Source organism: Candoia aspera, chromosome 1 (genome assembly GCF_035149785.1).
Source record: "Candoia aspera isolate rCanAsp1 chromosome 1, rCanAsp1.hap2, whole genome shotgun sequence".
Lineage (NCBI taxonomy): Eukaryota > Metazoa > Chordata > Lepidosauria > Squamata > Boidae > Candoia > Candoia aspera.
The window spans coordinates 271,546,448-271,569,302 of record NC_086153.1 but is presented as its reverse complement, the minus strand read 5'-3'; the positions used below and the strand labels follow the sequence as shown (position 1 = coordinate 271,569,302).

General features: G+C 43.7%; 1 protein-coding gene across 7 annotated transcripts in view; it reads right to left on the bottom strand.

Moving 5' to 3' along the window:
- Nucleotides 1-218: 218 nt before the first annotated feature.
- DGKZ (diacylglycerol kinase zeta) overlaps nt 219-22,855 on the bottom strand; it is a 130,200-nt gene continuing 107,563 nt past the window's right edge. For 6 of the 7 annotated variants that reach the window (XM_063289673.1, XM_063289671.1, XM_063289674.1 and 3 more), the window contains 8 exons: nt 17,949-17,989; nt 17,427-17,608; nt 16,652-16,683; nt 13,958-14,001; nt 11,957-12,077; nt 7,786-7,822; nt 6,575-6,674; nt 219-3,507 (listed from right to left, as the gene is read on the bottom strand). In XM_063289673.1, the coding sequence (XP_063145743.1) occupies nt 3,391-3,507; nt 6,575-6,674; nt 7,786-7,822; nt 11,957-12,077; nt 13,958-14,001; nt 16,652-16,683; nt 17,427-17,608; nt 17,949-17,989 (674 nt within the window). In that variant the 3' untranslated portion in view covers nt 219-3,390. Of the gene's footprint in view, nt 3,508-6,574; nt 6,675-7,785; nt 7,823-11,956; nt 12,078-13,938; nt 14,002-16,651; nt 16,684-17,399; nt 17,609-17,948; nt 17,990-22,855 lie in introns of those variants that run through there. The other variant, XR_010066879.1, reaches the window with a different exon arrangement.

Here is a 22,855-nt window from a genome sequence, read left to right as displayed (position 1 = left end):
GCTAAGAGCCCAACTCATTCATCTTTTGTGAAGAAAGAAATTGAGAAGAGAGGTGGCCAAGTTCGTTCTGTGGTTAAAGGGGCATGAATGTGCTTAAAAGCTGTCTCCAACACATAGGGTTAGCTACTACTTTTTTCCAGGGGATAAAAGGATCTTTTCTATTATAAACACCATATATGGGGAAAGGAAGTGTTTTGAAAAAAAGAAGAGAGGGGAAGTAAAATGTTCATCCTTCTATTTTAATGGCAAAACTCAACAAAACATTTAAACTGTCAAAGAGAAAGCCAACGGAAGCACAAGCTTCCAATGTAGTTACATTAAAAAAAAACACAACCCAAACCAAAACAGTCAAACCAAAAGTGTCCTACTAGTCTGAATCTAGGAAATGGGAATTAGGTATTGCACAGGGGGAAAACACTCTCAAACACACTCCTTCCCCCTTGGAGTAGAACAAGCCAAGGTTTGAATTGCACAGCAACTCAGCTTAGGACACACACATGCACAAACAAACATTTAGAGATGAGGAAACAGTGTGCTTTTGAACTACCTGTACAAAGTTTAAGAAGACATATAAAAGGAGGGAAGAAAAGATAGCAGGCCTATGGGGTATAAAACACGTTTAGGGAGTCAGCTTGTATATTCAGCTATATAGAGGAATGTTTACAATTTTAAAAACCCAGAGCAGGAGTCCTGCTAGATAGAGCAAAGGCTGGGGCATTCTCTTCAGCTGACCTACAATATCCATCATCATCCAGGATGGGAAGTTTGCCATTATTGGCACGGCAGTTGTAAAAGGCCAAGGACCTGGCTGATCCAACCAGTTAGGCTTGATACGGTGCAGCTGCGAATCTGCACCACACTCAGATGCCCAAAGGTTTTGGCTATTTTACCACATCTCTGGAGAGGAAAGCAGGGGATGATGTCAAAGAGATGACGGTGCTTCTGATTTAGGACAATTCACATCTTGCCTGGGATCCATGCTCAGAGTGCTGTGCAGTCTGCTTTTGGGTATAATCCTTTGCATGGTGCCACATTTAAAGGAGGACAGGGACACAACCAGATGGAAAAAAGCAAGCTCCCAGAGGGGATTCAAATGGATACAAGGCCATCTGTTAAAGTTTCAGTTGCTATCAGAGGTTTTTAGTACCTCAACCTTAAAAGGATTAGATGCAGCAAGCAAGCAAGTCCGGGCAGATATAGGATATTCTTATATATCTGGGTGGTATGCAACAGGTTCCTGACCTTAATCTTGCTGAGCCTCCTAAAAGTCAGAGAATCATGGCCTTAAAGACTGTTCTTTCTAAATTCAAACCCTTGCATCTATGAAAGGTAACCTCTGGTAAGTTTTGCATGCAGGTTTCTCTTCACCAGCAGCTTGCCTCTCATGCCCTTTACGATGCACCAATTTAAAAATATTCCGTGCACAAAGACTTCTCCTGTGGGCCCTTAAGACTCAGTGCTCGTTTGTGGTCCAGTGTCATCAGTCCATGGAAAGTGACTTGTTTTCCAGTGGTTCCAGAGCAGAGCCCCTGGCTTCACTGAGATTTAAGAATTCTTGCCCACCCTGGAGATGTAAATTAATAAAAACTTTTGGTCCAGTTTCAGTCCACTCTTCTTGACCAAGTAGAGCTCTCACCTTATTTAATCTGAGTTGTTCAGATAGAACAGCGCATGTATAAAGTTGTAAAAACTCAAGTGCACGTCAGCTGGATTTCATATAGTTCCTATTTTATGGCATCAGCTGACCACCTATTCAATTTATATGCAGTTTGACTACAATAAGTTTTTTTTAACAGCTAGAGATGCGCAGAGCAGTTAAGGAAACAAGTATCCCATTACTAGCTATAGTAATATCATATCAAGTTCTCTGAACATTAAGTGTTAGGAAGTTTTGGGTTGTTTTGTTTCAGCAAAACTAAAAAAAGGGACAAACAGCTAGTGCTGGGAGACTTGGGCAACCAAACATCTTAGGAAGGTAAGTAGGATGTGCCTGCAATAGTGCTCACAGTGCTTGCACACTGTTAAGTGTGTGCACCAAAGTATTATAAATTGGAATGGATGACTATGTGCCCGTGCATGAGTCTAGGAGCAAATTGTAGAGACCATTCCTATTCAGGCAAGGAATCAGATGGCCGTGCAGGAACTTTTCGATCCATTACTGCTACTGTCAGTACAAGTCCCTGGACCAAAGGATAAATGTGCCATTAACACTGGTTGATAGGAATAGTTCCTTTCATATCAATGTATTTCATAGTTACTCATATCTCCTTAAAACGAAAAGGTAATTTCCCTACTGGTAATGCTTTGTCCTTAAGAATGACAAGTACCAATGGCCTTTTCAGATGAGATTTGTGTCCCCTTTTCAGCAAACTTCAGGCTGTCTAAACATATTTTGAATACATTCACAACAGGCTACTATTTCCTAAATCAGTGAATGCAGAAAGCAGAAAAAAGGCGATATATGAGAATAGAAAGAGGGGAAAAAAGGAAAAAAAGCTGGAGAGGATGCTCAAAACATTTAGTGTGGCAGTCTCAAAACTCAGCTTGCAGCAACTTAAATTGGAGGGAGTGGGATTTTGCCTGGTGTTCCCTGTTTTTACAAGCTATATAAACACCCTTTACAGCATGGGGTTTGCAGTACAGGGTCAACAGAATAAAGGACATGAAAGAAAGGGAAGAAGAGGGATATGCTGCACTGAGAGGAAGCAAGCCTAGCCCATAGCTTGCTCTGGATACTTGGACTGTTTGCCAATGCGACCGTCACCCAAAGTTTACACAAGTAATTGAATACTACAGTGCCTGAGCAACAAGATAGGACTATAGTAAATGAACACGTGTCTTTTCTGTATGCCTTCTCAAAAATTGTGCTAGCAATATTCCAGTATAGAATATACCAAGACAATGGGCATTGCTACTGATGAAACTATTGAGAAAGACAATACCCACTGCTAGGAATCAGCAGAATTGGTGGGATGAAGCTTCAGGAGACCTGAAAGGATTGCAGATGCTGCCTGTAGGGACATAGCACATGGTTGCAGAGGGTGGGGTAGAGTGGAGTGGGGGGCAGATATCTGAAAGTGAGCTCCAGCAATAGCAAGGAAGGAATCTTTTTCCTGCTTTGAGAGGAGCATCAATGACTCTCAAGAGAACTTGGAAGCAGATAGGAATGAAGCATTAGGCAACAGTGTCCATCCATGGAATGTGGTGGGGGTGGGGGATGTGGAGTCAGCATTGTTCAACACCCACTACATTAATAAATAACAGCACCATGGCCAAGCCCAGACAAAAAGCTCTTGATCCTCTCTGTGATCAATATTCAAGAAAAGGCTAGCCAGGTTCCTGTGCCACTCTGCTTCTGCCCCCAGAAGAAGGATAAAGGCATGCTGAGCGCTACACAGCTGTTTCCTGATCCTCCCGTTGGATCATCTGGTAGTGCTGTCGATTTTCGAGGTAGGCAGCCAGGTCAGGATCATTTGCCTTCTCAGCTCTGTGCTTGGGTGTGTCTCCCTGTGAGAAGGCGAAACAAAAGGCCAATGAAGGAGATTAGAGCACAAAATTATTTGATACAACAGAATTTCACTCTCCTCATTTTCAACTCATCAACTCTGTTGTGATGTTTGGCACATATTGCTAATGGTTGGCAATTTGAGGGGCTGACAGTCTCAACTAAGATTTTAAAACAAGCAAACTAGCTTGGGTATGAGAGTGAAAAATAAATGCTAAAAAACCTTAGATTTGTAAATCAAACTTACATAGCTATAGACATTACATAATTTATAAAAGTGTCCAAGAACATTTAAATTTAATTTCAGGCTCCATGTAATTCCCATAGGCAGAAACATCAGATTATTTGGCTGCTACTATGTCTTGCTTTCTCTCATAAACAAACTAGTAGACAAGTGCATGCACACACACACACATACACACCTCATGTGTGTACATTGGGGCAAAGTTTTGGAGCAAGAGACAAATGAGTGCAGAAAATACATCTTTCCCCCTCTTTTTGTATTGCAGATGTACATGTACCATGACTACAATAATGATGCCTCTGTAGCCTTCTACATTGACTCAGAACTCCATCAACTGTGCATACAGTTTTCCATAAATAAGGATATCTATATTGAATGCGCCCACCATTTATCCTGAGAAATCTGTATTCACATGCAGCCCTGAAAAAAAAAGGGGGCCCATATATAGGGCTGCAGCTACATCCACAGATTCCAGTCTTGCCTCAAGAGATGAGGGGAAGAGCGGTAAGACTGGAAGAGCCTGCCCAGATGGGAAGCTCAGGGTTTTCTGGAAGATTAGCAGCTGACAGCTAAATGGGTCCTCCAGCGCCTGTTTGTATGACCACCCCACTCCTCTTACTGGATGGGGTAAGGAGGGGGAGCCTGTGTTTCCATAACATCGCACTGCAGGAGTGTAAATAAGGAAAGTGAGAAGCTTTGACATAAGCTTGTCTTTCTTGACTTCATCACTTGTCTTCTCATTCTGCAAAAACAAGGAGGAGTGGGGGGCTGACTTGGTGAGGTAAATGCCTGGGGAGGGCCTGAAATACCATCCCTGCAGCCTTACTAGCTCTCCTGATCCCCAAGGAGGCTCACGTTTCACGAAGTTATTGCAGCCATCTGGACTGTGTCCGCTAATGAACTCCTGCACTCCATAAAAAGTAAATCTGTCAACAGTTTTCAGCCATGCCTCCCCTTCCTCCCCCTGGCACAAACTCTCCCTCCCTCTCATTCACTACCCCCACACTTCACCAGCGCTCAACAAATGCGCTGCTGAGAAGGGCCAAGGAAAACTGGCTAGCTGCCGCTTGTATTGAAAGTGGTATAGGGCAAGCCTCCCACGCTGGCCCTCACATCCTAGCAGAAAGAAGGCAACAGAGGAAGGAAGGAAGGAAGGAAGGAAGGAAGGAAGGAAGGAAGGAAGGAAGGAAGGAAGGAAGGGTGGGTGGGTGGGTTTTCAGAGGCAATGGCCAGCTGTATCTCAGTATCTCAGTGGAGTACACAGGGGCACAGACATGCAGGGCCTCCTGCACAAGCAGCCACAGATACATACATACAAGTTCTTAGCCTCACTTCCCTCCCCTTACCACAGCCGTTTTCCAAATGAAGGACAAAGCTAGAAGCAAAGCACATGCATGAAGCCACATACAAAGTGGAACTACAATTTCCCATTCTAAAGCAGTGTATGCAAACATCGATACACACATACAAATAGAACCCAGAGGCTGCTCCTTCATGATCACTGTCAGCATCTTTAACCACTAGAGAGTTTGTTCCATGCAACTGCCCATTTTCTCTTGCAACAGGAACAGCAGCAGAGAGGTCCCCTCCTTAAATACACAGAAATTGAATCTGGAATCGGGTCTCCAAGGCATCTCCCCTGCTGCTGGAAACTGTGATCCAATATGTTTCAGCCACTTTACTATTTTGTTTAGGCAGCGGGGACCAAATTGTATTTGACTCATGCTGGCACTTGTTCAGAAAGGAGGTTTGTACACTCTGGTAACACAGTTTACTCTGCCTGCATGAGCAAAATTAAACCATGTTACAGCATGAACACTCAGCAGTTGGCATGAAGTTAGGAAGACACACTGAAATTTATGGAACATTGGCTACAGCTGTGCGGCCCTCAAGTCTTGTTCCAAATGCAGAAAGTCATATTAAGAAAATCACAGATTCAGTACTGTCTCCTGTCAGGAACTCAAGCCCCCTTCACATATTAGCTACCAGAAAATACACATTATAGGCCAGCCGCTGGGAGTCTTGGTACCAAAGAATAACTTCAATTCTTTCTTTAAATCCCCTTAGGTATTAAAATAGAGCTATAACCTTGGATTACTGTATTCCAAAATTCTGCATCTCTCTGATATTGAAAATGACTGAACCTTCTCTGTCAGTTTGGATTAACAGTTGTAACATTCTCCCTTCCATGGGGTGTTCCTCTCCTACAGGAAGCTTGACAATGCAGTTGACAGTGGGAAAAAATTATAGTGATGCTATTTTTGCAACGGTGTTAGGAAAAGGAAAGAGGGGAAATGAAGCAATCTGGATTGACATTTAGAGAAAGAAACCTGCAACGTTGGCGGCATAAGAGATCAATCAAACCCCTTTGCAAAGCTGTTATCTTAAATGCAGCAGACCACAACCAGACCTAGCTTCATCTAATACACTGTCTAATTTTCCTAGCTTAGTATCATTCTCTTCCTGGCCAGCACCTTTTCAAGATCTGTTTGTTCTGCTCAATCCAGTAACTCCCAAGAGGTGATAGGATTACAGCTTCCAGAATTCTCAGCTAGCATGAATTCTAACTTTTGGGGAAGACTAGTTTATACATATAGTAGAATTCTCAAGTGTGGGTAGCACTGCGTAAGTGGCACATTTACACTTCCCCAGCCTGAAAAATTAATTAGCTAGCATGACAGGAAGTCAACTACAGCCAACTTTTCTCATGGATACACTATTCTACTATATATAAAGATTTGTTATTGATGCTGAATCCAGAAACCGAACACAGAACCTTCCCTTCCCGTATTCCCAATGCTCCGTTGCTCATAACGAATTTTCACCTGCAGATCTGTTTTCATCAGTGAAGCTCCAGCCTCCACAATGTAATGGCAGATGGTCCGCTGGCGAAGAGCTGCAGCCTGATGTAAACTGGTCTCACCACTAACAGGAAGATTAAAATGGAGAACTAGGGTCAACAGTACGTACCCCCTCTGCCATGCTCCAAAAGGCAAGCAATACAAAACGGCCCCGCACAGCTCTGGATGGAACCAGTCCCTAACACAGGCTCTTGTGTCTTAATGTTTGTAAGACATGGGGATCAGTTCTTGCATCAGCTAGGAAGAAAGGCTGAGGGACGTTCAGAACAGAGAGGGAAAGTTCTCTCTCACAAGTCAGACCCAGCATTTTCTTTTTGCTACCTGGAGACCTCAGTGGAAAGGGAAACAGCAACTTAAGAGTTAAGTGGGATGGAGGAGGAGAGTTATGGAGAAACGGCTGAATCAGGAAAGGGTGATTTACTGAAGGGCTTCTGTAATTCCATTGTACAGGTATCTGGGATTCTGTGATGACCTGCAGGCTGCCCACCTTTTCTACAAGTGGATCTGCTGGCAGGAAAATAAGGCTTTCACTGCCTTTGCAAGCAGATCTATGGACACAAATCCTGTTTCAAATAGCCAGTACTAAGCACAGAGGAAGCTGGAATTGTATGTAGGGGACAGGGATGAAGAAAAAGAGTTAACCTTCTACAGTAGACTCTCAGTCAACTGGAACTCAAGCAACCATAAAAAATAATCAAATAAATAATACAGTAGACTCTCAGTTAACCGGAACTCACTCTCAAGCAACCGGCAAAAAATCAAATAAATAATACTTTAAATAAAATTTAATAGTAACTCTCAAGCAACCAGAAACTACATTTATCCAGCATCTACCAATCCCAATGGGTGCCGGTTAACTGAGAGTCTACTGTACTTGTTTTTTTAGGCATAGGCATTTATGCTTACAACACAAACTACTCAACATGACAGCTCTCGCAGCCATGAGGAGGACAATCCCAAAAGACGGTCTGCTGGGTTGAGCTATCCTTGCCCACATACAAGATTGTTAGCCACCCTGAGTCACTTGTTGAGATGGGTGGCCATACAAGATGGATGGATGGATACACATGCACCCATATATAAAGAGCTGCGTCAACTGAAAAAAAGTGCACACAATTCCCTTGTGATCTTCTACTATGCAATCATTAGCCACCATAACCCAGAATGGAACTTACGTCTCTTCTTCTGCCACATCCAAAATCTCTGCAGGAGCTAGAATAGAGAGAGAGAGAGAGAGAGAGAAAATAAAATAAAAGCAACCTGCATGATTTGATCCATGCCAGTTCTTTCCCCTTGCCCTATAGATGGAGAATCTATTTTCTTCCCCACTGCCTCCCCCTATAGAGAAAGTAGGATATGCATTTCTCATAATGTAATGGTTGCCTATTCTAAAATACCATCAGACTCATGAGCAGGAATTCAAAGATATCTGATTTATTAAAGAATAGTATACAGGATCCCAGAGAAAGCTGAGAATGATGAAAGCGCGCCAAATTCAAACTAAAAACCCTCGGTGCAAATGAAATCCCTCCCCCCGCAGTCTTCCCAAGTTCACAATCCCAGGTGCTCCTAACGGTTTCTGATGGTCTGCGGGAAAAGGCCTTGAACAGAGAACATAACCCAAACACATTCCATTGTACTGATTTCACAAACAGAGCTTGGTACAAGGTCTCGCAGCAGCTCCCTCCCAAACAGAAGCGCACGTCAGCGCCCTGGCATGTGAAACGTTACGATGTATAAACTACACTGAATCAGTGAACATGACACATAAGTATTGAAACCATTCTGTGAAACGCACAATATTCACCTTCTAATACTTAGACAGTATTAGAAGATGAATATTGTGCGTTTAGACAGTATTCTAAATCAGTTTTATATTTATTAATCAAATTTATCACTGCCCATCTCCCAAAAGGGACTCTGGGCAGTTTACAATAAAACATAAATAAAAATATAAAACTGTAAAACACTATAATACACAATAAAATAAATATGATAAAAACCCCGATGGCTGGAAGTTCTCTTGTGATTGCAAGCAGTGATTTGCAAGCAGAGCAGGGTCCTTCTAAGGAACTAACCATCCCCAGGAATGGCTGCTCTCTCTCCCACCCCAGGCATAATTACAGAACCAGGTCTTTAGTTGTTTCCTAAAGTCCAGGAGGGAGGGAGCCAATCTCACTTCCGGGGGAAGGATATTCCAAAGGGCAGGGGCTGTTGCAGAGAAGGCCCATCTCCTGGACCCCACCAGATGGAATTCTTGTGCAGACAGGGTCCGTAGCATGCCCTCTCTGCACGACTGGGTGGGATGGGTTGATGTGATGGGGAGGAGATGGTCCCTTAGGTAACCTGGACCCGTGCCATATAGGGCTTTAAATGTGATAACCAACACCTTGAATTGGACTCAGAAGCATACGGGCAACCAATGCAGCTCGTGGAGCAAAGCGGTGACATGTGCTGATCTTGGGAAACCCAAGATCGCCCACGCAGCTGCATTTTGCACCAGCTGTAGCTTCTGGATACTCTTCAAGGGTAGCCCATGTAGAACGCATTGCAGTAGTCTATATGGGAGATAACCAGGGCATGAGTGACCGTTCGAAGGGCCTCTTGCTCCAGCAAGGGGCGTAATTGGCGCACCACACAAAGTTGCACAAAGGCCCTCCTAGCCATGGCTGCCACCTGCTCTTTGAGCAGGAGCTGTGAGTCCAGGAGGACCCCCAAGTTACGCACCGGGTCTGTCTGGGGCAGTGCAACCCCATCCAGAACTAAAGATGCCAATTTCCCAGAAATGGAGGAGCCACTAATCCACAGCCACTCCATCTTCCCTGGGTTCAGCTGCAACCTGTTGTCCCCCATCCAGGTCCCCACAGCCCCCAGGCACTCGGAAAGGGTGGCCACAGCATCTCTTACTTCACCCGGGATGGAGATGTGTAATTGGGTATCATCTGCATATTGATGATACCTCACCCCGTAGTGACGGACGATCTCACGCAATGGTTTCATGTAGACGTTAAAAAGGAGCGGAGAGAGTACTGAACCCTGCAGCACCCCACAAAGTAGGGGCCGTGGGCCAGATCTCTCGCTCCCTATCAATGCCGAGTGGGACCGACCCTGGAGGAAGGAGGTGAACCAGCGCAGAACCACGCTGCCCACCCCCAACTCCCTAAGCCGGTCCAGAAGAATGCCATGGTCGATGGTATTGAAAGCCGCTGAGAGGTCAAGAAGAGCAAGAATGGATGCACTGCCTCCATCCTGCTCCCACCAGAGGTCATCCATAAGTGCGACCAATGCAATTTCTGTCCCATAATCGGGCCTGAAACCTGAATGAAAGGGGTCTAGATAATCCGTTTCATCCAGAATCCTGTGGAGCTGCAAAGCCACCACTTTCTCAACCACCTTCCCCAAAAAGGGGAGGTGGGAGACTGGGCGAAAATTGTCCAGTATAGTAGGGTCCAGCGATGGTTTCTTGAGGAGGGGGTGCACCAGTGCTTCCTTAAAGGCTGCTGGGAACACCCCCTCTCTCAAGGATGTATTTACCATCGCCTGGACCCAGCCACATGTCACCTCCCATGCTTTCACCAGCCAGGAGGGGCATGGATCTAATTGGCAAGTGGTAGCATTTACAGTCTGGAGGATCCTGTCCACTTCCTCGGGTTCAACAGGATCGAACTGGTCCCAGATAACCTGGTAAGTACGTTCCCTGGGTATCTCCTCTGACTCTGTCTCACGCTTGGAGTCCAACTCGATCCGGATCCGAGCGATTTTATCCTGCAGGTGCCCTGAAAATTCCTCAGCATGGCCCTGTAGATGGATTTCTGACTCCCTTTTCCCCAAAAGGGATTGGGTAATCTTAAACAGGGCCACCAGGTGGCATTCTGCAGACGCAATAAGAGCAGAGAAGTACTGGCGCTTTGCTGCTCTTACCGCCACAAGGTAGGCCTTAATCGCGGCTCTAGCTTGTGTCCGCTTGGTTTCAGTTTTTGTCTTCCTCCAGCGGCACTCTAGGCATCTCTTAGCCCTCTTCAAAACCCTCAGCTCCTCCGTAAACCACGGCGAGTGCCGGGTTTGGGTGGGCAAGAGAGGCCACACAGGCGTGATCCTGTCCAAGTCTCCGGCTGCCTCCCTATTCCAGGCAGCAGTCAGGGCCTCCGCTGGACCATGCAGGAGACACTTGGGTATAACCCCCGGCTCCCTCTGAAACCCAGCTGGGTCCATCAGTCGCCCGGGGCAGACCAATCAAATGGGTCCTGCCTCCCTGTGGATGGGGGCGGCACGAGAGAATCTCAAGGCCACCAGGGCATGATCTGACCATGACAAAGGGGAAAGATGTAATTCTCCCCTCAGATCACCTTGCCACTGCTCCGACAAGAAAACTAGGACTGGGGTGAGGCCACTGTCTCGAGTCGGGTCCTGAATAATCTGGAACAGGCCCATGTCTGCCATGGTAGCCATGAACTCCCGGGATGCTTCTGAGGCCTGCCCCAGGGAAGGCAAATTGAAGTCCCCCAACACCATAAGCCTGGGGAACTCCACTGCCAAACCTGAGACGGCCTCCAGCAGCTCAGGCAGGGAGGTTGCTACACAGCAGGGAGGCTGGTAGAGTAGCAACACTCCCAACTGTTCTCGGGAACCCAGCTTGAAGAACAGGGTCTCGCACCCGGCCACTTGTGGAGCAGGACCTCTGATGGCCACTAGGGATTCTCGGATGACAACAGCCACCCCTCCTCCCCTGCCCTGAGGTCGCGGCTGATGCCAGACTCGAAACCCGGCCAGGCATATCTCTGAAAAAGCAACACCTCCTTCCACGCCCAGCCAGGTTTCAGTAATACATGCCAGATCTGCCTCTTCTGTGATCAGGTCACAGGTTTTTGTACTCTTTTTACCAAAATCTATGGATGCCATCTTGATTTACATTGGCTCATGGATTCTTTTAGAAAATAAGAATACCAGAAAGCTGCTTTGTTTGCCTTAGTGTGCCCACCTGCCCAGGGAAAAGAGAAAAGTCAACTGGAATAGTGAAGAGCACTGGGTGAAGCTACAGGGGACTGGGCAGTGACATTACTAGTTGGCTTTCTGATAGACAGATGTTTTGCAATTGGCTGTGCCCATCTGGGCAGCCAGCTTCTAAGTGGCAAGGCTCAACTGATGGCATAAGAAAGTCTATAATGCTTTCAAGGCTGAAGTCAGAATGGCTTTATGCAGAACGATACAACACAGTAAGAATCCAAAATAAAAATAGAATATTGAAATCTGTTGCTCTTGTTGACTAGTTTCTTACACTGATGACTGATTAAAATAGAAGCTAAAATAGCAGCTAAGAACCTCATCCATTTTGCTGACCTAACTTACCATTTTCAATTATGTATTTCACAATCTCCTTACTCCCTGATTTGACAGCATGGTGAAGGACAGTTTGGCCTGTGGGATCACGGATCATCAAGTCTTTTCCAGCCTGGTGCAGTTCTTTGAACTAGAGCGAGACAGGATCACTTGAAATGAGCCACAATACAGACATTGTTGAGGTAAGCCTCAATCAAAGCAATTTACACAAAAAGTTTAAAACAAGCAATAACAAAAGATTACTGGAAAAAGAAGTTAACAGTTAATCACTTGGGTTGTGGTATGAGCCAGAAGCAATTAAAAAGGCTTTTCCAGGGAAAGATGTTTTAGTCTCCCATATAAAAGAGAGTATTCCTGGATGTAACCAGAGGCAGCGTGATAAACCCGCAGCTGATCTGATATATTTTAGTGCCTGAGGGAATCTATGAGCTAATGCTCTTCCCTGCTAAGAAGTGGACTAAATTTGCAGCAGAATCCTATTTCTGTGCTGCTAACAGTGAGGGACAGCTGGCTGGTAGACTTAACCAGGTGCTACACAATCCATATCAAAGACATTGCTTCCTCATCCAAGATAGCTGAATGGCCAGGCGGCTCTTGCCATCTCTTCTGCTCTATTCATTGGTTGCTAAATCTGGGTTAACTAAACCCACATAATATGCTATGACCAAACAAAGAAAACAATATTATGGTATAATGCCCTATTTATACACCATGCTAAGATAATGGCTGTAGTTCTAACCCCAACCCAATTTCAGCCTGAATTAAGGTGTTGGTCCCAGTAACACCAGAATTACAATGTCTTATTCTTACCAAAATAAAGAACATTGCCATAAAATGGGATGTGAAAAATACTATTGTTGCACATCAAGAAAAGCGCAGAAGTTCACGCAAGTATATAACTGCCTACTCACAAATTAGAAGAGTTCAAAAAGTTAATGGTTTTCTAAACAGTAATTACTCAGTTTCATCACAATTCTTCCTGTTCTAAATGTTATCTTAGAGGATAAAAACACTATTAAGAAACACCACTAAAGTAATCTGATGGGCTTTTTTTTTTCTTTTGCAGAACCATTGTCTTACCTGACAATTGGCTCAAGGAACACAAGCTAAATCTGGCTGTAATACAATAAGCTAATGATTGCATTACAGCTATTTCTGACACTGAATATAAAGCACTGTGCTAAATTACCTTGAATTCTAGAAGAATAGATACAGAGATGACATCCAACATATTTCTAGCAGGGATCATTAAGAGTAAATAGCTGGATTTAAGATACCCATTTCAGCAAGATTAATTAGTACTCCCTAAGTAGCTTGGTGTAGTGGTTAAGGCACCAGGTGAGAAATAGGGAGACCGTGAGTTCTAATCCCACCTTAGGCACAAAGCCAGCTGGGTGACCTTGGGTCAGTCACTTTCTCTCAGCCCTAGGAAGTAGGCAGTGACAAACCACTTCTGAAACCTTGCCAAGAAAATTGCAGGGACTTGTCCAGGCAGTCATCAGGAGTCAACACTGACTCAAAAGCACATCCCCCCACAAAAGGTAGAAAATGCTCTGTTCTGACACTCTTAATTGCTCTGCAAATGAATGGGTATGATACCATATAGATCCATACATCTGTAATTCATTCAAGATCTTAGAAGCCTACCATCCAGACCAAAACCTTTAAGTTGTAACTTGTCTAGATAACTTTATTAGAAAATCAACCACAATTTTCTTCATACCTTCTAGGTGTCACAATACAGCTCTGACAGCAATTGAAGGCCCTCAGTAAGCCAGTTAGGAATTCACTGGATAAAAGGGCCTACCTGGCTTAAACTGCTGGTGAAGGATAAGCAGGCTAGCTGAAATCAACAAGTCACTTGGCACCACTAAGAGATTTGCAGATGTAATGCAAACAACACTGTTACATGCAACCCTAAATAAAACCAGCATGGATGATATTGCTCTGGCAAAGGTTCTGTACTCTCCTCAACTTTGCAGCTTGGTTTTAACACACCAGAGCTGTTACCTTGGGGAAATCGTTATTCTTGGCAGCATCTATCAAAGCATCATCTGTAAAAGAAGAGAGATCAGAGTGCAAAATGAAGTAGTTGACAGAGAGATGGTAAGACATGTGAGAAGGAGAAATGCCAAAGAAACAGCAATTGGGGGCTTGACAATAATTCAATTTAGGGACAGGGACTGGCTAATAAATCCAGAGATAATTACCCAGAGAACCTCAGGAAATTGCTTGGGACTTTATCTGCCAAGCTGTGTACTGCTATGTTCATTAGGATAACTCCTACTTCCATCAATCTCAGACAAGTTGCAACCCAACACTTCTAGAGATCTTAATCAGGAAGGGAAGCCTGCAATTGTTATTCCTATTCAGAAGTAAGAATAGAACTCTAGTATGAAAAGGGCAACAAACAGCATTTTGCTTCTTGTGGAGGTCCTGAACTGGATCTCTCACTATTCCTGCAACATATATAGGGAAAAAAGTTCCCAATGAGGTGAATGGGAGCTTCATTCCTATGGAAACCTATAGACACAGAGGACTTGCTCACAGCAGGAAGAAGAAAGTGATGTAAATCCCCTGTATTAGGGTCCCCAATTTACATGTTAAAAATAAGCAACAGAATGTGGTTATATGCATGCAAACTTTTCTGAGTGTAATCTCCCCTTGGGCCTGTCTGGAGGAGTCAAGATAAGGCACAAAAAATTCAGACACAAAAAAGTATGTTACTGTGGAGGCAAGGTAATTTATACAAATTCATTATTTACTGAGTAAATGTTCCCCTGTTTACATTAAACTAGCCTTAGCTACTCTTTTTTTGTAGAAATGTGTGTACTACATAGGCGTGGTGCATAAGACTTGTGAAATTCCTTGATCTTCACGGGGTGCTAATATTCTGCTTTCCTTTTCCTACAACTCCAAGTCTTAGCTGAAAACTGCAGAAGTCTCTCTTTCTCTCTCACACCCACACAACCTAATATATCACTGAGGCTGTAGAGAATTTAAGAAGTAAGCTACGGAGGAAATTAAGAGGGTGCAAGCGGGAAAAGGAGAAAGGCAGGCCACAAGGTATGGGAAGAAAGGAGATATTCAAGGAGAGAGAAAACCACACAATCAGATCTCCAGTGGGAAACTCATTACACCTTTCTAGGTGCCCACAGTACCTCATGCTCCTCCCAAGGAAAAGAAAATGAAGAAAGGGAGTGAAGTAGTTAAAACCTGTGCTTTCTAGCTCCCTGATCAAGCTGCCCTAAGGAAACAGAGGAATGGAAGGGGGCGGGGAATAAATCATGCAGCTTCCCAGTGTATGATTTTTATGAAGGTGTTGCCTAAAATACTTTCTGTAATTTAGGGGGATTGTAATGCTTTTGGGGGTCATCTATCCATTTTACTTGGACTCTGGGATAGGATGTTGCCCGTTTGCATGTGCACATGAGTTAACTTTTCCTCTTTTTTTTTTTGAAGGCAGAGAAGTGGCCTGTATTTATGGGGGTTGCCTACGGTATGTGCTTGTGGAGTATATATTTTATGTGATTTCTTGTTTGGATGGCACCGTTGAAGTGCATAGCTTTTTGGGGGGATGCCTGGGGTTTTGTGTTGGGAGAGCTGATGGTAGTTTGATACGTGTCTTACTAGTTTTCCTCCTTCTGGATGTCTAGGCATTTTTAAGTTTGTGCACTTTTTTTGTCTAAGCTTTTTTCTTATTGGCATCATCATCATCCCCCCCCCCCCCGAGAAATAGGTATTTTGTCCAACATCTCTTTTGTAGTTGATTTCTTTGGCAAAGAATTTGCCTGATGTCATTAGGGTAGTCCTCATGGCAGCCATTTTGTGATGGCTTTTGGATGCTTTCTCCATTTCTGAAATGATTTCATGGCACAAAATAACTGCTGACTCCTTTCATAGGATAATGAATAGTCAGCATGAAAAGGTGAAGCAGAAAAGGTGAACAGGGAAGCAGAAAGCAGATGTCCCCAAGGAGACAGTACCTGGAAGGTGCCTCGTCAGTGACTCATACTTCGAGGAATTCCATTCTGTTCAACTCTAGGAAACACCTTCCATTTGTTCAACTGAGAGAGGCCCCTGACAGGTATATGGCAGACCTTAATCCTGCTGCTTCTCCATGCATCCCACGCTGCTACAGGCAGGAGATTAACTTTGTACCACTGTGGCATTTTCTGCCAAATGTTATAAGTGAGCTGAGGAAGGCAGTATGCAAAGCCGATGGATCTCGTCTGGAGAATAATTCAATCATTCAAGCAGCTGCTCTCCTGAAAGAATTCCCCAAGCAGGGTTCTACCACTTTTAAGTTCCTGTTGCAGGGATGAAGACATTAAACTTCCAATTTTCCTGCATTAGAGCACATAGCATAGTGCTCTAGCCTGGCTTCCACTTGTTCCTTCATAGCTCCGTAATGGTAATATATCTAAATGTCACCTACCAAAGGCTGAAAGTAAACTCCGCTGCAAGCTGTACTAAAAAGTTTGCTTTCAAATCTGGGCCTGTTCCAATGTGAAGTCTCAACTGCATGAGCAAGCACGTTGGTGACAGACCTTCTTTCCCTCAGTGTGGATATTCAAATAAATATAACTATGGACACAACACTGATGCTTCCCACCTCTCAATTCCAAGGATTGTATCAGTTATGCTAAAAAAACTTAGGAACAAATTATACTGCAAGTCCATATTGTGAACAAAAAGCCTCACCTTTAAGGATCTGGCTGCTGTCCATTGCTGAGCTGGGAAAACAAAACAAGATTCAAAGCTAAAAAACAGGTCCTTCTGTTCAAACCCCTCCCTTCCATAAGAACTACTCTCTGTTTGCCTAGAATCAAAGAGACAGAACAGGAAGATGCTGGTGTTCTATAGATTGGTATTTCTGCTTTGCTCTACTTAAGAAATGAAGTCAGCTGAAAGACATCGCTGTGCTGAGAAGTCTGCAGGAATTCACATCCTATCTTGCCTTGGCTTTTTCACCCAGTTTGAACCATCATGCCATTTTGTTAAGATTAAAATAGATTATCCAGTCTTCAGATTATTGAGGCTACGGATGTAGAGTAAGGAAGATGACCTTGACACCGGTGCTGTTGCCTAGGCAAAAAGGACTAACACGTTTTTAAAGTCCAGAACATCCAGATAACCTTTGGAAGTGGCTCAGACTGACACCTCCCTAATTCACTGAACTATAAGGAGGAGAAGGAGGAGGTAAGCACAATCAGACTTGCAAAATTCTGTTGTTATAGCCAATCTCAATAAAAGTCATCGTAGCCACCCTGTGGAGTTGATTTCATGGTCTGATCTTTCTAGTGGGGCTGACAAAGGGTGACAATAAGCCCTCCTCTTCCAATTCAAAGATTCAAATCCCATAGACTGAATTCTCATCCCCCATTTTGTATAAAACCTTAAGCAATTCTTCCTCAGGGTCCTTCCCTTAACCTAGCCTGGTCTTTCTTACCTCTAGTCCCCAAGCAGACAGCCTCACCTGGAGACTGGTGTCGATGGTGGAGACATTGGGAGAGGAAGGTGTTGCTTTGTGGGTGTTGAGGGAACATCAACAAGGTCAGGCATGGCAGGAGACGTGCCCACTGTTTGAGTGCGCACCAGTTCTGGGTCTAACACAAACAATTCATCCTGGGAGATCTCTGTTACATAGTTAAGATGTTCCTGGAAATATACAGATAAATAATTTCAGGGACAGGATTTATTTTTCTACTATTATTAACTAGTCAGAACCTCAGTCAGTACTGTTTGATAATATGCAACAAATCACTGTAATTTTTTTTTCTACAGAAGTGCATCAAAAACAAATAGAAAAGAAAAAAAATCTAGCTGGAGATAATAACTATTTCTGAGGAGAACGATCCCTTCATTCAGTTAGTACTATAATATTCTAAAAACAAATAAAAACCAAGATGTATGCCAAAAATCAAATGTTGTTTCACAAGGAGCATGGAAATGGACAAGCTCATTGTCTACTGTCTTTGGAAAACAAACTAAAGCTCACCTGGGCACGATCTATTCTATAAAAACGATCTGCTGTGGTTGCTGTAAGAGAAATACATAGGTTACTCAGTATTTATACAGAATTCCAGAAAGTTATAAAAGTGCTTTCATTCATTTTCTCAACAAGTCTTACAACAACCTTGTAAGGCGGGGCAATCACTCCATCCCCCTTGTATCGCAGAGGTAAGGTTGAAGTGAAGGAAATCATCAAATGCTTAAGGATATTTAAAGTATTCTTCCTCACATCTGTGGGAACTGTACTTTCCTCCTGTCTGTGAGTCAGGAGGAATGTGTGGCAAAAGCAGTGCCCCTAGAGCCTACCACCATGCTTTGGCAACAGAGGAGCTAACGTTGCTATCAATTTGAGGCTTTCTGGCTGCCCTGTCTCCTCTCACCCAGTGTCACCTAGTATTGGTAAAACCAATCACTAATTGCTTCCTTGAATGTGTGGTAAGATACAGTTCAGTTGCTCAGTTGTAATTTTTACTGCTTCCTGAATTTTGTTCCACTCTTGTTGTTTATTCGTTTAGTGGCTTCCGACTCTTCGTGACTTCATGGACCAGCCCACGCCAGAGCTTCCTGTCGGTTGTCAACACCCCCAGCTCCTCCAGGGACGAATCCATCACCTCTAGAATATCATCCATCCATCTTGCCCTTGGTCAGCCCCTCTTCCTTTTGCCTTCCACTCTCCCTAGCATCAACATCTTCTCCAGGCTGTCCTGTCTTCTCATTATGTGGCCAAACTATTTCAGTCTTGCCTTTAATATCATTCCCTCAAGTGAGCAGTCTGGCTTTATTTCCTGGAGGATGGACTGGTTGGATCTTCTTGCAGTCCAAGGCACCCTCAGAATTTTCCTCCAACACCACAGATCTTCCTTCTCTCAGCCTTCCTTATGGTCCAGCTCTCGCAGCCATGTTACTATGGGGAACACCATTGCTTTAACCATGCGGACCTTTGTTGTCAGTGTGATGTCTCTGCTCTTAACTATTTTATCAAGATTTGTCATTGCTCTTCTCCCAAGGATTAAGCGTCTTCTGATTTCCTGACTGCAGTCAGCATCTGCAGTAATCTTCACACCTAGAAATACAAAGTCTTTCACTGCTTCTACATTTTCTCCCTCTATTTGCCAGGTATCAATCAAGCTGGTTGCCATAATCTTGGTTTTTTTGAGGTTTAGCTGCAAGCCAGCTTTTGCACTTTCTTCTTTCACCTTCATCATAAGGCTCCTCAGTTCCTCTTCGCTTTCAGCCACCAAAGTGGTATCATCTGCATATCTGAGATTGTTAATGTTTCTTCCAGAGAGTTTAACTCCAGCCTTGGATTCCTCAAGCCCAGCTTGTTGCATGATGTGTTCTGCATACAAGTTGAATAGGTAGGGTGAGAGTATACAGCCCTGCCGTACTCCTTTCCCAATCTTAAACCAGTCCGTTGTTCCGTGGTCTGTTCTTACTGTTGCTACTTGGTCGTTATACAGATTCTTCAGGAGGCAGACAAGATGACTTGGTATCCCCATACCACTAAGAACTTGCCACAATTTGTTATGCTCCACACAGTCAAAGGCTTTAGAATAGTCAATAAAACAGAAATAGATGTTTTTCTGAAACTCCCTGGCTTTTTCCATTATCAAGCGGATATTGGCAATTTGGTCCCGAGTTCCTCTGCCTTTTCTAAGCCCAGCTTGTACATCTGGCAATTCTCGCTCCATGAATTGCTGAAGTCTACCTTGCAGGATCTTGAGCATTACCTTACTGGCATGTGAAATGAGTGCCACTGTTTGATAGTTTGAACATTCTTTAGTGTTCCCCTTTTTTAGTATGGGGATATAAGTTGATTTTTTCCAATCTGATGGCCATTCTTGTGTTTTCCAAATTTGCTGGCATATAGCATGCATTACCTTGACAGCATCATCTTGCAAGATTTTGAACAGTTCAGCTGGGATGCTGTCGTCTCCTGCTGCCTTATTAGCAATGCTTCTTAAGGCCCATTCAACCTCACTCTTCAGGATGTCTGGCTCTAGCTCACTGACCACACTGTCAAAGCTATCCCCGATACCGTTATCCTTCCTATACAGGTCTTCCGTATATTCTTGCCACCTTTTCTTGATCTCTTCTTCTTCTGTTAGGTCCTTGCCATCTTTGTTTTTGATCATACCCATTTTGGCCTGGAATTTACCTCCAATGTTTCTAATTTTCTGGAAGAGGTCTCTTGTCCTTCCTATTCTATTGTCTTCTTCCACTTCCGTGCATTGCTTGTTTAAAAATAATTCCTTATCTCTTCTGGCTAACCTCTGGAATTTTGCATTTAATTGGGCATATCTCCCCCTATCACTGTTGCCTTTTGCTTTCCTTCTTTCTTGGGCTACTTCTAGTGTCTCAGCAGACAGCCACTTTGCCTTCTTGGTTTTCTCTTTCTTTGGGATGTATTTTGTTGCTGCCTCCTGAACAATGCTGTGAACTTCTGTCCAGAGTTCTTCCGGGACCCTATCTACCAAGTCCAGTCCCTTAAATCTATTCTTCACCTCCACTGCATATTCCTTAGGAATATTAGTGAGCTCATATCTAGCTGATTTGTGGGTCTTCCCTAATCTCTTTAGTCTGATCCTAAATTGTGCAATAAGAAGTTCATGATCTGAACTACAGTCAGCTCCAGATCTTGTTTTTACCGACTGTATAGATGTCTGCCACCTTTGGCTGCAAAGGATGTAGTCAGTCTGATTTCGGTGTTGTCCATCTGGTGAAGTCCATGTATAAAGCCGTCTCTTAGGCTGTTGGAAGAGAGTGTTTGTTATGCAGAGTGAGTTGTCTTGGCAAAATTCTATCAGCCTATGTCCTGCTTCGTTTTGTTCTCCCAGGCCATACTTACCTGTAATTCCAGGTGTCATTTGACTGCCCACCTTAGCATTCCAGTTTCCCGTGATGAAAATAACATCTCTTTTAGGCATGTTGTCCAGTAGGTGCTGCAGATCATCATAGAACTGATCTACTTCAGCTTCTTCAGCATTTGTGGTTGGGGCGTATATTTGGATCACTGTGATGTTAGATGGCTTGGCCTGAATTCAAATTGAGATCATTCTATTGTTTTTTGGATTGTATCCAAGCACTGCTTTAGCCACTTTACTATTAATTATGAAGGCTACTCCATTTCATCTGTGGTCCTCTTGTCCACAGTAGTAGATCTGGTGGTCATTTGATGTGAAGTGGCCCATTCCAGTCCATTTCAGTTCACTGACGCCCAAAATGTCTATCTTTAATCTTGACATCTCACCAATAACCACATCCAATTTGCCCTGGCTCATAGATCTTACATTCCAGGTTCCAATGGTGTGTTGATCCTTAGAACATCGGATTCGCCGTTCACCGCCAGCACTGTCGGCCGCTAGCCGTCCTTTTGGCTTTGAACTAGCTGTGTCATCATGTCTGGGGCTAGTTGAACTCATCCTCTGTTCCTCCAGCAGAGATGAATGATCACTCCTCAAATGGATTGTGGGTTTCACAGACCCAACATGGTAAGATTCTTTACTTCAAGAATTCCTTTAATCATCTGGGAAGTCCATGAGCAATTAGAGGGGGCTTTTATCCTCAGTGGGAATATTGATTTCTGGAGCTCTTCATTCTGTATTGTTAGCCACTCCCTTCTGTTTGGGAAACTGAAAAATTATTTTAATCTTATATGGTCCCCCTCTAATCATTCTGAATATATTGGACTTAATTCCAAATACCTATGCCAGATTAGCACAGTTTCGATACTGATAAGACTGTCAAATCTCAAGGAATGCAGCCAACAGAATGAGCTGCCTTATGTTTATCAAACAAGGGAGGAAGATAATTTTTAAGAATGCCTCCATGCTCGCTCTCTCTGCACACAGACACACATACACACACTTCCATATGCATATGCAGAAACACACGAGATTGAGCACTCTACAGCCACACTCTGCAGCTATTCCTTTCCACATCTGCCAAGGGAGAAAAATTTGCTGGGCAAAGCTCTGGCTTTTTTATTCTTGTCTACCAATGGGAATATCAACCTCTTTGTAGGCCTAAGGTCCATCTTCTATGAAGTTGATATTCCATGTCCAAACAACAAGAATAAGAAGGAGAAGGAGAAGGAGAAGAAGAAGAAGAGGAGGAAGCAGCAGCAGCAGCAGCAGCAGCAAGTTGCATCAGTGAGATATCTGGTGCCTCTGGCTGCCACATAAAAATGGCTATGGAGGCGTAGACCCCACCTGCTAAGGAGATACACTTGAAGTATTTTATACCCTGGTAGAATTGTACAATTAAAAGCCTCACAGTTCCAGATGCAGCTAAAAGATATTGATTATCTGGACCCATTTCAATCAGGTATTCACCTGGAATATGCTACTGAAACTGTTATGGTCACCTAGGAATTGGCATGTGGCAAGGTCTTATGGTGGTAGAATGAGATGTGAGAAGGGACAGAATGGAGTCACTTGGGATTTTTCAGTATGAGATGGTTGAGGGAAGGATGACTAAATTGAAGCTGGAAGGCAAAGTCAAAAGAGACAGATGAACTGGTGGAAGAAGAATGGAAGAAGAGAGGAAAGTTTTTGCTCTTTTTAACTGGGACATTAGCTGCCCAGAGTTGCATACAATTTGGATGGCCATATAAAATGAATGAATGAATGAATGAATTTAGGAACTGAAAAATGAGAAATGTTAAGAATTGAAGAGAAGTAAATGAGTGTGGAATAACAATCAAGTGCATGTGGAGAATGGAAGCCAGAAGGGAGTGGATGAAGGAAGAAGGAATATGGAGACAGTGGTGAAATCTGGACTTTGAAGGGCCAACACAGTGTTGTGAATCTGTAGTTGCTGGAAGAGCCAGAGGTCCCTGTAGAAGAGTGGAGACAGAGTTGGCATTTAGAGAGAGAGCAAGAAGTGGCTATC